Genomic DNA, 16449 nt, shown 5'->3' with positions numbered 1-16449 from the left:
CAGACTACAAAACTAAGTGAAAACAGGTGATTAATGTAAACCTCTACTTATTTTCCAGCATTTCTGCAATACATGCCTTGGAAAAATCAGCTAACAAATAAATGCATAGTATATTTAGTCCTCCAGTCACTTGTATTACATCTTTCTAGAATGCACAATATAGGTAATGAAGTAGCAGAAAAAAAAGCATCAGGAAGTAGGAGAAAATGAAAACCCCAAAACGGAGACAACCTTGGTGCATCATTCAAGCTAGTTAGCCAGGCTTTGTACCTTATTAACATCACAATATCTCTCTATGTTGTAACCCAACAACATGAACTCATACGGAGCTAGCTCACGTATTTGTAATGCTACACTGGGGTGAAGGGGAGATTCATACATTCATTTAAATTTGATTCAAGATAACAAAACACTCTGAGAATAATATTTATCATCAGGCTGTCAGGTAACAGAGTCTTATCTGCAAACTAATGCATAGGTTCAAGCCTGCAAGAATATACAAGGATCTGCAAAGTTTTGAAGAATGCCAATTTTACACTATTCAGAATTTAAATTCAGCTTATGTCCTTATTTGTTATCATCACAGCAATATTATTGCTTCAGTGGGACAATTATTTTGGTATTTAGAGCGCATTTAATAACCCTACAAAAAGCTACAAAACTAGATCATCTTCTCAGTTCATCCCTTGCAGTAACATGTTGCAATGCTGCTGTGCCTAAGAACTAATCCACTATTCATATGCCTGAGCAACATACTGCACAACATACAGCTGTTAAAGAATATTAGACTGAGAAAAAACTGACAAAGCATTAAAAGCATGCAATTCAAAAAGACACAAAGAAACAAAAAGGAGCAGTTCTAGAAGCCTATCCACACTGACTTCCCCACAGTAACACAATCTGCCATTTTAAACCTCTGCAACTGAAATTCATAAAATGGATTGTAGTGTGTGCACACATAGAAATCAGCCCTTTATATATGGGATTCATCACTCTCAACTGTAGCCACATACAAGCTGCCTCCTTTTATGACTGCAGAGGAAAACTGAGCTTATACAGAAGGTGCCCAAGATGACCTCTGCAAAGTGAACTCTCTTGCAGCCAAACTTTAATTAGCAAAACAGCATTTCTTACAGTGCAGGCTACTTCTCTGCTGTGCAGTTCACAATCTATCACAGTACCAGTAATGCAACTGGTACTACTTCTAAGTACCCAGTGTGACAATCATAGCCCTTTCCCCACGAGATGACAACTGGGAACTATGTTTCATGACACAGAGATATATTCTCTTTTTGCCAAAGGAGCACCAAAAAGGTTTTCTAGAAAAACTTGATGGCCTTTCTGTTTTAAAATTCTGATGTACTAGGTGGCATATGGCTTAATATACATGACTCATAAGTGCAGATATCAATACCCAGAAGGAGGACAGATATGCAGACTAAATAAAAACTACCAGGCTGGCAAAAACAGTGTTCAGAGAAGACTTCAGTGCAGAGATCTACCATATTTACCTTATATTCCTAACTAATCTCAGTTTTATTATGTCCAACTGCCAAGACACATTGGACATTTGAATCAAAACCCATTATACACAGGTTACTTATGATTCCCTCTGAAAAAATAAGCCAGCCCCTCCAGAAAAACATGAATATGAACATGCCAGCTTCTTCAGCAGGTAAATGGATTCCATACTTCGAAAACTGGGCAGATTTCTCTTTAAATATTTTCATGAGAAAGGAGAAGCTTGTTTTAAAGAAACGTTAAAAAGTTTACCAGAACTTTATGTTTTATACGTTAACAAACTGCAGATCAAGCATGTTTCCATTCTAGTACCTCTTGTTAAATTACATGGCCTCTAAGATATCCTTGACTTAAAAAATAAAAGCAGTTGAGTTGGTTTGGACAGGAACAACTTGACATTATCACATAACTACTTATGCTGCTTTCTAGTTGTACTTAAACCGTACAAGAACCGTCCTCCATAACGCCTAATTACCCTGCCCTTAAAGTACTTATTCTAGTATTTCCGATTGAAGTAAACAGGAGAAACATCAAAGTGCTTTATGGGCTGCTTCAAGCATCTCAGAAAAAAATGGAAGAATGCTAACTTCTAGACACCTCTGAAAACTTTCATTTATAAAAAGAAGAGAAATAAGGTCATTCGAACCGTGTACTTCTCCTACTCTGGCCAGAAAGAACACTCTGACCTTCAGTTTCTTTGAAAAGCGGTAAGAAAATCCTATCTCATAACCACTATAACTCCCTTGCACCGCCTGACAGGAGCTCTCTCATATCCACTGGAATTCTCCAGCAATATCTTAAAAGCCAGAGATGCATAGAGTTCAGATAACGCCTACTAAGGTTATGCCTAAATGACACAATTTCTGACTAAGATTTGACTCTGAGTTACAGCAACGCTAACAAGACAGAGCTCTACTTAAAATTAGAAGACTACCAGCAATACCTTAACTCATCACATGAAAACATGATTTCTGGGACTGTTAAGCTCCAGTTGCAAGTTACTCAAATCATGAAAATAAGAAGCCACTAATTATTACAAGAACAAGATGCAATCACACTGTAGAAACTCTGTACTCACGTAGTTTATCACCAAAGAGGAAAACAGTGATGGAATGGAAACCTAGAGGTAGAAAGACTGCAAACAATATTTTCTTCTATAAATGCGTGATCAAGTAAATACTGAACCAGCAGCCACGTTGTCACAGCCCCTTCTCCCTTGAGCTGTGCTTTATGGCAAGGGAAATGCTGAGACTACTGACAGCAGTATGTGTTTTAAACAGCTGCTGTTGTAATTCCAGTCTTTACAAAGAACGGGTCAGTTACAAAAGAATTCTACAAATATTTCAGTTGAAATCCTAAGCTACGTTTTTTAATTACTGTACTCTATTTACTCTTTACATGTTTCAGTAACTTGAAAGCTACAAGAAAAAGAACAAACAGCAGAAAGCTTTCTTACAGCCTCAATATGATCTCTTTTTAAAAGAAAGATGTGATTACATTTGAGTTTTATCATTTGCAAATTTGCAATACAACGTTCCAAAGTAACAACTTCATTGTGAAAAGAAAGAACTAGCCCGACCCCCTGTGGCCAAGAAACTACAGAACTACATTATTTACCACCATCGTCCAAATCTTCCTCACATAGCCACCACGGCACTGCATCCTTTTGCTTTGTTTCTTTTTTCCTGGGCTGTCCCAATGCCTCAAGGACTCTGGACTTCTTTTCTGAATTTCCAGGTGAATCGTCTGAAAGAGACTGAATCAATTGCACACAAGATTAAAGACAGTTTTTACATTTTCTCACTGTTTAATTGTATTTCAACCACACGGTTCTTCAACTTCTGAGTTTAGCTGTCTGCCTTTTCTCCCTACTATCTGCCTTTTCTATATGTGCCTAAAACGTTGAGTAAAAAGACAATAGTCATATTCATGTGTATCAATACTGCATTTAATACAATAACTTCACTGCCAGAATCTGGAAGTCTTAAAAGTTAACTGCTCTGTAGAGCATATGTTCCAATGAACAGCATGTTAGTTCAATAAACAACAAGCAGACAAAATCCTGCCTACATCTCTAAATATTAAATAAAAAGCAAGGGAAAAAAAAAAGTACAGTAAAACCTATTTTGCTCAGGCAGGCTTTTTACACGAGCATTATTAATACTCTAAAAGTGAACTTTCACAAGCAACTTCCTAGCACCCAGCAAATCGAATTTCAGAAATGCACTTTGTGCTTTCTCTCCCTGGAAATTAATAGAAATGCCAGAACTACTCCTAACTGACTGCTATTAAGCTTCTGCATGCGTTTTTCAGTTATCTGCATTGATTCCGAATGATGGCTGACTTCAGTGGAGAGAAAAAAAAAGTACAATATCCTAAAAATCTAAATTACTAAAGAGTAACAAGAAGAAAATGGATGCTTCATAAGACAACAACACTTTTCTCACATGATACAACTTTAAAAATAATAATAAAATCCCTGGTCCTCTTCCTTAATAAAGCTCTCTGTGGCCTATGGCAGTACCCCAGTTAGCTGTCCAGACATCCAAAATATACAGTATATTTGTGCAGAAAATAAGCCTTAAGCTACAGAGGAAGCCTGATACTTCCAGTCTTTTCCCTTCCTTGGCAGAATCCTGCTTTCTCTCTCTATCTGCACTACGAGCACCAAAGATTAAAAGAATTACTCTGGCACACTGCAGCCTTTTGTGTTACAGTCTTTGCAGTTAAATTCAGTAAACATAAGGTTAAGGGGTGTGACATAATGCTTATTTTCATCCTGGGTTTTTAGCTGTAATTTTCAAAATCAATTGTCCTAAAATGCCTTAAAGAACACAGTAAACAAAGTCAGCAAAAGCCACAGAGTATTCACATATGAAACGTATCTTAGGGCAAAATTTCAAAAGCTTAACTTTTCTAATAGTCACAAATAAGAAAATGTGAGAGCACAAACAGAATTGTAGAAGCAACAGGACTGCACATGCTTCGTACGTAAAGTGAAATAGGTTATTTTATTACAGTAATCTTCTGTAGACCACTGGGTGACTCCTAATGCATGAAAATGATTACTGCGAAATTACTCTGTATCTCAGGGTTCAATGTATCTGCACATCCAGTGCAGGGCTCAATGTACCTGCACCTCACAGGAACATCAGTAAATCAAACGTCAATCCTCCAAAGGCACCACACAAGAGAAAAAAGGAAAAAAAAAATAAACAACCACAATCTGCCTCACGTCTCTGACCAAAAACATCTTCAGTTTCACTGTGAAAAACAAAATGCCTGACCAAGCCTCAGAAAGAAAATCTTAGTGCTCCAAGACTTGCAATGTAATGAAACAGAGTTTTTGTAAATTATGAAACTGCTGGAGAACAGGATGTACTGCAAGTTCTTTATGTTGGCTCAGTGACACAGAACAAAAAAGTCTTACATTTTTAATAAATATCCTATAAATAACAACTTCCTTGTACTAGTCACTACACAAGTAGTGGTGCTGTTGTCCCCAAAGGTTTGGCTGCCTCTTGCTGGCCGCAAGTACCAACAGGTGTTTGATGCAAGCTTTGTTGTCACCTGCTCTTGCTTTTACAACTAGCAGTATCGTCTACTCTGCAGTCCGAACTTCAGTGATGCTGGTGATCCTTGGAGTATTGTAACTGAAGAAACTGAAACTCCCAGCTGTTGCTCTCAAGTTCTGGAAACTTTCTGTGTCCAGCCATCTTGTCAACTGCAGACAGTAAAACTGCAGCAGCTGGGAGAAGAAATGCTGACACAAACATGCTAGTGTTTTTTCAACATCTCAATAGTCTTAACGGTGACACATATTTATTTTCCAAAAGGAAAATTAAAGCTAAAAAATAATAATCAAATCTTTGGACCAGCAATGGATTTTCAGAATCAGTAAGAAGTATGGATAATCTTTATTTTCTCTCCCCTTTAAAAGAGCCTTTCAGCTTTTCAGGAACATAGTCAACATCAAGAACAAAAGAAATCAGCTGTTTAATCTCAACTAAACTAAAAGCAGAATGAGTCAGTTTCAAGACCTGGGACAAGTGTAGGGCAAAAAAAAAAAATGGACCTTACTACCTCCTACAGACAAGAAGGAACTTAAGAAAGTAGACAAGCAAGTGTAAGATTGGATCCAGAACCCAAGACCAGTTTCCTAACTATTTCATGAAAAAGCCTTGTTTCAAGTCTACTCCAAATTATGGTATCTTAATATATTTGATCATTGAATAAAAAAATAAAAACAGTTTTTCCAAACATGGTTAAATGTCAAATATTACTCTTCTGAGTATTATTCTGCAGATTTCCCAATTAAGACAATGCAGTCTTTCCCTCCGATAGCCTTCCATCTCAGCTGTCACCACATATTATGTGGGATAAAAGCCAACCTAGAAGTCTAGAAGCGGATAATAGCCATTTACTTTTTTCCCCCCTATCTGTGCATTGCTTGTGTCATTAATGACTGTTTATGAGGATGGATAGCGACAGGACAAGGGGGAATGATTTTAGACTGAGACAGAGGAGGTTTAGGTTGGATATTAGGAGGAAGTTTTTCACACAGAGGGTGGTGACACACTGGAACAGGTTGCCCAAGGAGGTTGTGGATGCCCCATCCCTGGAGGCATTCAAGGCCAGGCTGGATGTGGCTCTGGGCAGCCTGGTCTGGTGGTTGGCGACCCTGCACATAGCAGGGGGGTTGAAACTAGATGGTCATTATGGTCCTTTTCAGCCCAGACCATTCTATGAAATATGTCAGCATTCTGTTTGAAAGCAGAAATAATGGAAGCACTGTGCATGAGAAAGAACTTGCACAGCACATCCTAAGGAAACTTCATAGCCATCACTCAGCATACTCACTAGCTATATCAAAATGACAGATGATACATAAGGAAAATGAAAGTGACAGTAGGGTGAGTACATTAAAGCTGGTGGAAGGCAGTGGAAGGACCACAGCTACACAGACAATGAAGGAGGAAGAGTTACAGATGACAACTGGCTGTTCTAGAAATTACTTTGGAATAACTGTGACCTAGCAGAGGAATCATTAAGGGGATGGTTCCGCAAGCAGCAATTGCTGTTACAGATTTTTGTTTCCTTTTGTGTAATGGAAAAAAAAACAAAACCTAGAAAATCCTCCTCAATGACAGTTCGTGAAATTCAGTGCATACACCAGAAGATTTCTTCAGTTTAATCCTACTACTAGACTTGCATCATTCAAATGTATCTAGTCTTTCTTTCAACTTGGTTTTCATCTCAAACATGAATTTTCATCTCAAATCCTTCCCAAATAATAGTTCCATTAAGAGCAAGAGTTATTTAAAAGGGAAAAAACACCCTGCTCCCTTTATTCTCTGAAAATTTGCTTACACAAGTCTTCCTCCAACTACTAAGAAACAGTTTTTACTTTTTCTCTCCACTTAATATACTCAATACTCAATATACTTAATATACTCAACTACAAACGTCACCTGCACAGCCATACATTCCATATAACAGAGCATATCAGTTTCTCATCAATAAAAGGCTGCACGCTTATAACAAAAACTAGAAGAAGAGAAGGAAGGGATACAGTGGAAGATACAGGTACATAAAGTAACAGTGTAGATAATGTCATTGCTGTTTGGGACTTTATGTAGCGCGTAAAACAAAAACCAACACATACTTGCAATGACTGGAATAAGAGTATACACTTCATAAACAGTGTTGGTTTGAAATGCTAAAAAATAAATACATTAGGATATGAGTTGCTTAAAATTGCTCCCTTTTCCTAAGTGGCTGGATGCCATTTAGGAGAAAAAAAATTAAATCACAATAGCTGTACTGAATTATTCTAACTCAAGCATTTTCTATCTGAGCATATATGGCAAACAGGTATACAGGTATTGGACCAAAGAGATGATCGCCTTACAAAGGAGAAATGAAATAAAGATCTTATCCGTGTCCTGGGCTCACAGAAGGGCTCCAAGAGGAAGGATTTCCACATAGAGATCCTTCCTCCTTGAGAGTCAGCCCTTAAATGGGGGGTCTAGGAGGGGTCACTCAGGTGAAATTGCGTTCACCTGTGCCCCTGCAGCTGACTCAGCACTTGCCTCAGGTGGTCAATCAGAGGTTCAGGCCGTGATTCAACTGTTCCCATACACTCCACCCCTTCACAGCATGAACCAATGATTGAATCAACTACAGGGTAAATCTTTCCCATTACAGAGATCCGACGCATCGCGACGCTTATACAATTTCCCATCGTGATGTACGATGACAATTTTAAAACGAGTGATGATCGGCAAAAGTTCATGTTCTTTCATGGGCCAGTGCTTGACGATGTTACTGGAGGCATGTAGTCATGAGGTGCAGGTCCATTCTATGCTCCATCAGTCTCATGTAAATCATCACCGGATGTCACACGTGATCTGGCAGCAACACTGGGATACTTTGGTGATGTGTTGTTCCTTCCGGTGGTCCTGGAGGCTCAAAGATTCACGGAGAGCAATACAGATGTTTCAAGGGTACCGGGAGGGGAAGGTCTGCCCTCCAGGGCAAGATACAGGCCACATTTTTATCCTGGATCAACACTTCAGCTTGTACTGGGGCATGTCCTGGCCACCTGTACCTTACCTTCTGGCCAGATGTTTGAGGCTGCATGACTATATCAGGCACCAATGGGGGTGTCCTGATCTGCCATAGGGACATGATGGGGGTCCCTTTGGTAATGAAGACTGGAGTGTTGACCACAATGTCCATAAGCCATGTACCTATTACCAGAGAGGCTACCGAGCCTCCCACCTCCAATAATCTCCCCCAAGGTGCAAGTAGGCCACACCACTTAGGTCCTGCCTGCACCTTCCAAGGCCATTTTATTCTATGGGTACCTGGTTCTAGATTCTCAGAGGGAGCAGAAGATTGTTTTCATTACCGACCCAGGGTATTACCCGATTATTGGTGCCCATAATTTGGATTCTAAGCAGGGAGGCCCATGTTGTTCGTAGCATCTTTATGGCGCTGGGTCTGCCACCTCGAGGTCTTTCATTCAGGTCTCGCAGGGTTTCATAGAGTCTCTTTGTCCACCCCTGCAGAGACTGGGAGTCTGTCCTCAGGGCAGCCTTGAGAATACCACTGTAACGTTCTATGAGGCCTGTCCCCGTTCGATTATATGGCAGGTGGAATCATCATTCAATGTTATTTTCTTCTGCCCAGCGCTGTATCATTGCTCCAGTAAAATGAGTCCCTTGGTCGCTCTCGATGACTTGCGGTGTCCTGTAGGCAGACATCAGTTTGGTAAGTGCCTTAATGGTATATGCCTGGTTTGCTTTTGGCACTGGATAGGCCTGCAGTAGCCCGCTTGCAGTATCGACGCAGGTCAGGGCATACCTCGCCCCCTCGGACCGAGTGAGGGGCCTGATATAATCAACCTGCCATCGCTGGAGAGGATTGTGTCCTCTAGCAAGATGGGCTGTTGTTTCGGGCAACAGTCTCGGTATCATCTTAGAGCAAGCGTCGCAGTCTTGGCATGCCTGGACTACGTCAGATAACTGTATGAGCAGCCCGCATGCTTTAACAGCTGCCCACATTGTCTTTTGTCCAGCATGCCGTAGTTTCTGATGTAACCAACAGGCGATGTTCTCAGACAGTGAATTCTCAATCCATCGAACTCAAGCCAGCGTGTCCGCTTCATCATTTCCCGGTGATTGTAAAGGTTGATGACCAGACACATGGCAGACACGTACAGTCCTGTGTTTAACTGTATTCCATATGTCTAACCACATATCTTTGCCCCAGATTGGTCGGGCGTGGATAGTCCATTCCTGGGTGGCCCACTATCTGTGGAAATGTTCAGGATGCCATCCCCAGGTTTCTTGGTTATGACCATCCACACGGCTCGCAGTTCTGCCAGGTTTGGGTGACTTGAACAGTCTGTCCTCCAAACCCTCCAATCATCATTCTATCACCGTTGAATTTAGTCAGATCTCCATAAATTCTTGATGTTTCCGCTCCAGTGTCCACCAGTGCCATAACTCTCTGGATATTTTTCCGGGACCAATAAATCGTTAATTCTACATAGGGCCTCCGGTCCCATCTGGAGGCCCTAGGGGGACTAATGTCCCTCATCATGCCACGAACTGTGCTAGGGACAAGTCTTTTGTTTCAGGTGGCTCAGGCATTGTGGCCGGAGACACTTGAAGGGGCTTCTTTTTCCTATTAGGGACTATGAAGTCCTCTAAATTCCATGTTGTGGTTGGTAGTCCGTCTATAGTTCTTACCCTCGGTTTTCTGGGGTGATTCTGAAATTTCTGATCGTCCTTCAGCTGTGGGAAGAGCTGAAGAAGGATGTGATTGGGTTGGCGATCAATTTTTGTGAATTGGACTCCAGCCTGGATAAGATCATTAAACATTTGCTTTTGTGAGACCCTTATGGGTCCCAATTGAGGGTGTCGTGTAATTGGCTTTCTGGTTACCGGGAAGACCTCTGCTTCCTCCACCGGCCGGATATTGCGCCTAGTCCTTAAGCGCTCTGTCTCCTCCAGGTCAGCTACTAGTTGGGCAGCCTGCTGGACCACTGCCTCTGAGGCCACCAGGGGGTTTAATATGGAGACCAAGGTTTCACATAAATGGGGAGGGGCCTGTTGTAAAATTAAGTCTCTCATGCCTGTAGAGAACTTAACCATATCTGGACCTTCAAATGAGTCCTCATATATTGCTTCTCTTATGTCCAGTTCGCGAATATAATTTTGAAGGTCCTCCATGGTGGACCATAAGCCTGAATTTAATGGTATGTCTGATTTGTTGGGCCATACGATGCGGCATGCTGCCATTAGCCAATCAACTACGGAATGGTTTTCATCAGGGAACTGGACACCTGCATATAATCTTTGTCTGAGGGCAGGGTGTACCGTCATGGTGGCCAATTTAGATATTTCTGGACTGCTAACCATGACACTTTCTGCCCCCGAGTCCCATAATCTCAATAGCCATGTTGGTACACTTTCCTTCGGCCTTTGCCAGAATCATTGTACCATATCCATCAATTCTGTTAGCGTATATGGCCTGGCCGTCACATGAAAATATGTTTGGGGAGGGGGCCATTGATTGGGGGGTACCCCTGCTGGTCTATCTTGTACCTTTTTAGTTTTTTGAGTTGTAACAGGAAGGAGTTCTAAGGAATCCGTCATAAGTGGAGCTTCTAAATCTGCCTTAGAATTTTTATTTCCTTGCTCCACCAGGTCTGTTGTTTCGAAAATCTGTTCATTATCTACTGAAATATTACGGACCTGGCCTATCAGAGGATGCAAGGTTGGTTTTTTTCCCCATTAACATATTCAGCTCCTCTTCTAATTTCTCAATGCGAGTTCTTAATAGCTCATTTTCATTTTCTAAGGTATCAGCTCTTTTTTCAGCTTGGTTTAGGGCATGCAGCAATGGCCATGCCACTGTAGAGGTGGCTAGCTGCCACTCCCTTATAATTAATATATCTCTATGTAAACCTTGAAAATAGTCTGCCATGCGGAATGGGGACATACTGCCTATAATTCGCTGAGGACCCCGTTTTTCGATGATGGTCGCTAATTCATAATAGGGAGATCCCAGAAATCCCGGAATCTGCCCAGGGATCATTTTATCTAGGGGGGTAATGTTTTCCCCCAAATCCATTTATAAAGACCCCACAAAAAAGACATCGTAGTTTTAGTATATATATATATAGGCTATACTGCCTAGATCACCAAGGTATACAGGTATTGGACCAGAGAGATTATCGCGTTACAAAGGAGAAATGAAATAAGATCTTAAAGATCTTATTTAAGGAGTCAGCCCTTAAATGGGGTCTAGGAGAGGTGGAGCCTGGCTCCACCCCTTCAATTTCACTCACTCAGGTGAAATTGTGTTCACCTGTGCCCCTGCAGCTGACTCAGGGCTCGCCTCAGGTGGTCAATCAGAGGTTCAGGCCGGGATTCAACTGTTCCCATACAGAGCAATAACTGAAGAGCACGAAGAGCATATCAAATGAGGAATGAAATACAAGGAGTTACCACATGCAGACCTTTGTCAGATGGGCAAAATAAAATAAAACAAAAGAATAAGTCTCTTTTCCTCAAAGCAACTTCATAGCAATAGTAAAGTATTTAGATGAATACCCAAAGTCTACTTTCCTATTTTTTTACAATAATAATTCCAGTGAATTCAATAATGTTCTATCTATCTTTGTTCTGAAACATACCTCTTTCAGAAACTCTTCAAACTGCTCATCTAATTCTTCTTTTGTGCACCGATGAGCCATAATCTGCAACTGGACGTTACCTTCTAAACAACTGTCTTTCAGTACTAAGATTTAAAATAAGAATAGAATTAATTAAAAGCAGTCTAAAATAACATGTAGCCAAGCAATTTGCTACTTTAACAGAACTATAAGCAGAAAAACTTCCAGAAATTTGCCAAATTTCATCCCTCCCAACCCAAACACACAAGTTACCCTGATTCTCTATAAGCAAAATACTAACTTCATAAACAGTAGATTCAGCATTTAAATTTTGAAGGGTAAATAAAATGTATCTTCACCACCTTTACATCATTCTTCAAAAAGAGCTCTTTTAGCTACTCACAATTAAGAGTTTTATCAATGATCAAGCGAAAATACACTGCAGTAATAATTCCTACCCATTTTTAAGGGCTTTTAATTTCCTCTTAAGATTTCTTTTCTTTCAAAACTAGAGACAAGTGGCAGTATAAGTTTTGTTTCATAATCTCTGCCATACCTGGGACTCAGAAAAAGATGAAAGTCCTCAAGGCTGGAAAGTGGTATTCAGTTTGATGTGTCCTGACACAAGAAGCCCATAGCACTCGCCTACACCGCTTTGCCAAAAGCCTTTGTTGATTTCTCAGGTATAAAACATACCCAACACTCAGCATGCTGCAAAGCTTCTGTACATCACAGTGCTCAGCATACATGGATCCTTTCTAAACTGTGTATGCGTGGCAGCATTAAACTACTTCAGCATCTCCAAGGCTGCAAAGCGCTGCACAAACCTAAAAGGGCTCAGCTTCTGCAGAAATGGTTTTACCACAAAACACAGAGCCCCCTCAGTACACAGGGCTGTTACCTACCTGGTAAAGTGGTAAACTGGAGACTGTGAGAACCACTTCCTGCTTTCACTCCTTCTCCATCCCCAGACCACCCCACGCTCTGGCTGTGAGAGGTAAGAAGAAACACCACCAAACAGTTTGAGCAACAGCAGTTAGAGCAGACTGCCCATGCTTCGAATTAAAGCAGGTATCCTTACATAAGCACTTGGAAACATCTCTGAGAACACGCTAAGGAGATTAAGGACATTACCTCTCAGGACACACATAATCTTTTATACCTTTCCATCAAGTGATGCTGCAGATATGAGATGCTTTAGCAGTTTCATGGCTGGCTACCCCAACTGCTTCAACAAACAGGGAGTACTTAATGCCAGCCGGGCCTGAAAAATAAATTCATTCTTCTGGTACATCTGCAATTGCATTTACCTTAAAGCTACTCCCCGCGAAAAGCTAACAAAATAGATCCTTGCTTTTCAAAAAGACAAACACACACAGCCATCACGCTTTGCGGTCATACCCTTAGAAGAGCAGGTTCGGGAGTGACGTAACACAAAACGCCCCTTGCTGGGATCCGCGGCTGCCAAGAGAGAGGGCTCGGAGTGCTGCTCCTACTCCGAGCCCCGACGGGCGCCCCCGAGGTTGGGCTGTGGGACGACGGACAAACGGCAGCCCCGACCCAGGCCGCCAGATCGCTCGCGCGTGGCCGCTGTCGCCAAGGAAACCCTCCCGGCCACCGTAGCGTCCGCCGAAGGTGACCGCCCGGGGATGCACCACGTGACCCGCCCCTGAGCTGCGTGTGGAGGACACGTGACGGGGGAGCGTGGGTAGGATAGGGGAGGGAGAGCCGTCTCCAGCGGCCATCACTACCGTGGCATACGTCAGCTCGGAGCGGGTTGTGCGGAGCGGCGCCCCCTGCTGGGCGGCGGGCGAGCAGCGCCGGCGGCGCCCGGCGGAGGAGGGCGGGCGGCGGCGCTCAGCGCTCCCGCCATGAGGGGTCACGGCAGGACGGCGCTGCTTTAGCACCGCCTGCCGCCAACAGCTGTGCGCCAGGCCTGGCAGTGCTGTGGGAGCGATTGGGCAATGCCTTGCGATGCATCGTAGAATCACAAAATCGCTGAGGATGGAAAAGATTTCTGTAGTCCAGCTGTCAGTCCATCGCCACCGTTGCCCACTAAACCATGTCCCTCAGTGCTACATGTACATGTTTCATGGAATCCATTGTGATTCCATTCAGGATTCTGGTTTCAACATTTATTTGCTTAAATGTGAAGGTATTAACTAATATAACTAATCAGTGTGGAGGTATTAACTGTTCCCTGCTTAGCTCCTTAGCTGCCCTGTGTGGAGGCAGGAGTTGGTCACCACCTGGTGGATCCCAGCCAGGGTGGGATATTCAGTGACGCTGCAGCGTTGCTGAGGGGTGGGCTTCCAGAGGGAGCTGAAAGTGTGTTGCTTTCTCTCACAAAAGCCAAAATAGAACCGTTCCTTCTCGCTCTTCCTCAGAAATCTCCTCCTAAAGCTTCCCTCGTGCATCTGCGTGCCAGAGCAGAAGCCGTGCTTTTACTACATCTTAGCGCATCTCTGGCACCGCTTAAAATATGCAGAGAAATTAATGACCCCTGCTTCCCTGACCACTGTCTCTCAGGCACTGAGGAACAATTGCCGTCTGTGCTTACATGTGCTGTCCAGCACGGGGCTGCCAGCTCTGTTTGTTGTGAGAGTCACGTCGCTTCAGGAATTTGTACGCCAGCATTTAGTAAATGGCAAAATAAAGCGAGCTCACTTACTCAGGAATACAAATGAATATTGTTGGCATACGCACATTCGGGTTCTCTGTTGAGCAGACTCGAAATGAAAAGATTCTGAAAGGAAGTTTTCTTCAGTCAGCCATGGATACTCGTTGCAAGTGAGAAAGTAGTTAAAATTTGATTACTGTCTCTCATTTCCTGTTAGTGCAAGAGATAAAGACCGTGCTTCCAATATGGCCTTTATATATCCCAGATTGTTTTGTGCAAGTATAAATTATAGTTTATATTCAAAGACGCAAAGAAATGTGGGCTCTGTATTTCCCATTGAAGTCTGTAGAAATTGCTCTGCTGAAGGTGCCGCAGCACTTCCTTCAACCAAGCCTTTCGTCTGCAGATGGAGTATTGTATTTCCATTTGCAAAATATGGGTCATTTGTTTTGTCCTCGTGTGCAACTTCTCCTGCTGTCTATGGGAAACGTGGGAGTTGATCAAGGACAGGATGCCCATATAAACCAATATACTAGAGCGATTTGTTAGGCATGACAGCCTGAAGCTGGTGAAAACATCAGTTTCCAACATTTGCTCTTTTCTCTCGTCTCACAAAGCAGCATGGAGCAAGGCATGAGCATCTGAAGAGAAATATGGAAATTAATTAAGAGATGTCAGTCTCATGCTGCACGCCTTGATCCTGTTCACATTTAAGCCAGTGCAAATTTTGTTATTAACTTCAAAGCGATAGCCGTGACATCACTCATTGATCACGAGAGTTATTTCATATATAATCAAATAATCACATCAAGGGCTCAGTCGTCCTGCAAGCTGCTAAAAAACTGTTGCAGATTGAAGCCTTTCTGTCTGCAGAAGTGGGTTCAAAGAGGCTCTTACAAAGTATAGAAAAATATGCAGAGGGATCAATGCTGTTGGAAACCTCAGTGCCCATATGGGAGGAAAAAACCCAAACCACTCTTGATGACTGTTGTGGAGAGGAGGCATTGCCTAGTGTTGAAATGTCATCCAGTGCATTCAAGTGACATGCACAATAGCCACTTAAAAGATTTTTCATTTCCTTCTAATGCCAACCAGTTGTAGCTCTCAAGGGTTCTTAGCAGTGAAGCTTAAAAAACTGAGAGCAGGAATACCATGAATTTTAGCAAGGAATGTGGCCATTAATGCAATGTGGCAATTAAAGCTGAAGCATAGCTGCAGGTTCTGAAGTTGATCCTGCTGGGTAGAGCCCCAGATTATAAGGTAAAATTCTGTCTCTGCTGACATCAGTGAGAGGCCTTTGCTGACCTGTGTAAAATTGGATTTTGCCACTGTAGTCACTGGTTTCTCTTTTAAATGTGGCTTGTGTACACTTAAACATTTTTACTTCAGATTGTTAAAACATAAGGCTTTACATATATGTATAATGATTTCAAGCTATTAATGGTAAAATTAAAAGGGATAAGATATCCATACTTTTGTTTTTGCATGTCTTATTTCAGATTCATATCATCCTTAAATGTCAGTGGGGAAAAAGACATCAAATAAAAAAGAAACAAAACGTCTGCCACATCCACTTTGGCTGAGGCACTGCATTAGATAGTATTTCAGTACTGAACTTGCAAATATGTGAAATATGAGATTATGATAATAAATATTTAGCCATATTCTTGGTTATGTTTTTTTAAAGGTTAACAGTTTCATACTGAATGAAAAGCAAACAAACAGTAGTGAATTAAGAAGGTTCTTTAAACTGCATTCTCTGTTCATGCCCACTGTGATAATACTTCCTTACATGACTATGCAATGAAAAACCTTTCCACTATATGCATCTGACAAAAGAAGAGCCTTCCATAAGGCTCATAGGAAGCTGAAAAAGTATGTGGAACTGTATATATATATATATATATGTTATATATATATATATATATTTTTTTTTTTTTTGCAAGGAAAAAGAAATAGTCTAGCATTGTTAAATTGAGATTAGTGATAAAATAGTTCACCTAACTATAATTTCAGATTAAAATATAATTTTTAATGCTTTCACTGCTGTGTCACTGCACATCTCATTTTGCTCCATTGCTGGTGAACCATAGTCCTCAAATCCCGAGGGCCAGATTTA

The 16449-nt window shown here is 41.7% G+C and overlaps 1 protein-coding gene across 8 annotated transcripts in view; it reads right to left on the bottom strand.

Moving 5' to 3' along the window:
• Positions 1-13380, bottom strand: part of CEP162 (centrosomal protein 162) — a 47419-nt gene extending 34039 nt beyond the window's left edge. For 6 of the 8 annotated variants that reach the window (XM_040697937.1, XM_040697939.2, XM_004940400.5 and 3 more), the window contains exons 1-4: positions 13112-13380; positions 12616-12698; positions 11732-11835; positions 3139-3277 (exon numbers count right to left, since the gene is read on the bottom strand). In XM_040697937.1, coding sequence (XP_040553871.1) covers positions 3139-3277; positions 11732-11791 — 199 coding nt within the window. In that variant the 5' untranslated portion in view covers positions 11792-11835; positions 12616-12698; positions 13112-13380. Of the gene's footprint in view, positions 1-3138; positions 3278-11731; positions 11836-12615; positions 12699-13020 lie in introns of all 8 variants that reach the window. The other 2 variants (XM_040697938.2, XM_015284712.4) reach the window with 1 other exon arrangement.
• Between the last annotated feature and the right edge of the window lie 3069 nt (positions 13381-16449).

The sequence above is a fragment of the Gallus gallus genome, chromosome 3 (assembly GCF_016699485.2).
Source record: "Gallus gallus isolate bGalGal1 chromosome 3, bGalGal1.mat.broiler.GRCg7b, whole genome shotgun sequence".
Classification (NCBI taxonomy): Eukaryota; Metazoa; Chordata; class Aves; order Galliformes; family Phasianidae; genus Gallus; species Gallus gallus.
This window is presented reverse-complemented; position numbering and strand designations above follow the sequence as displayed.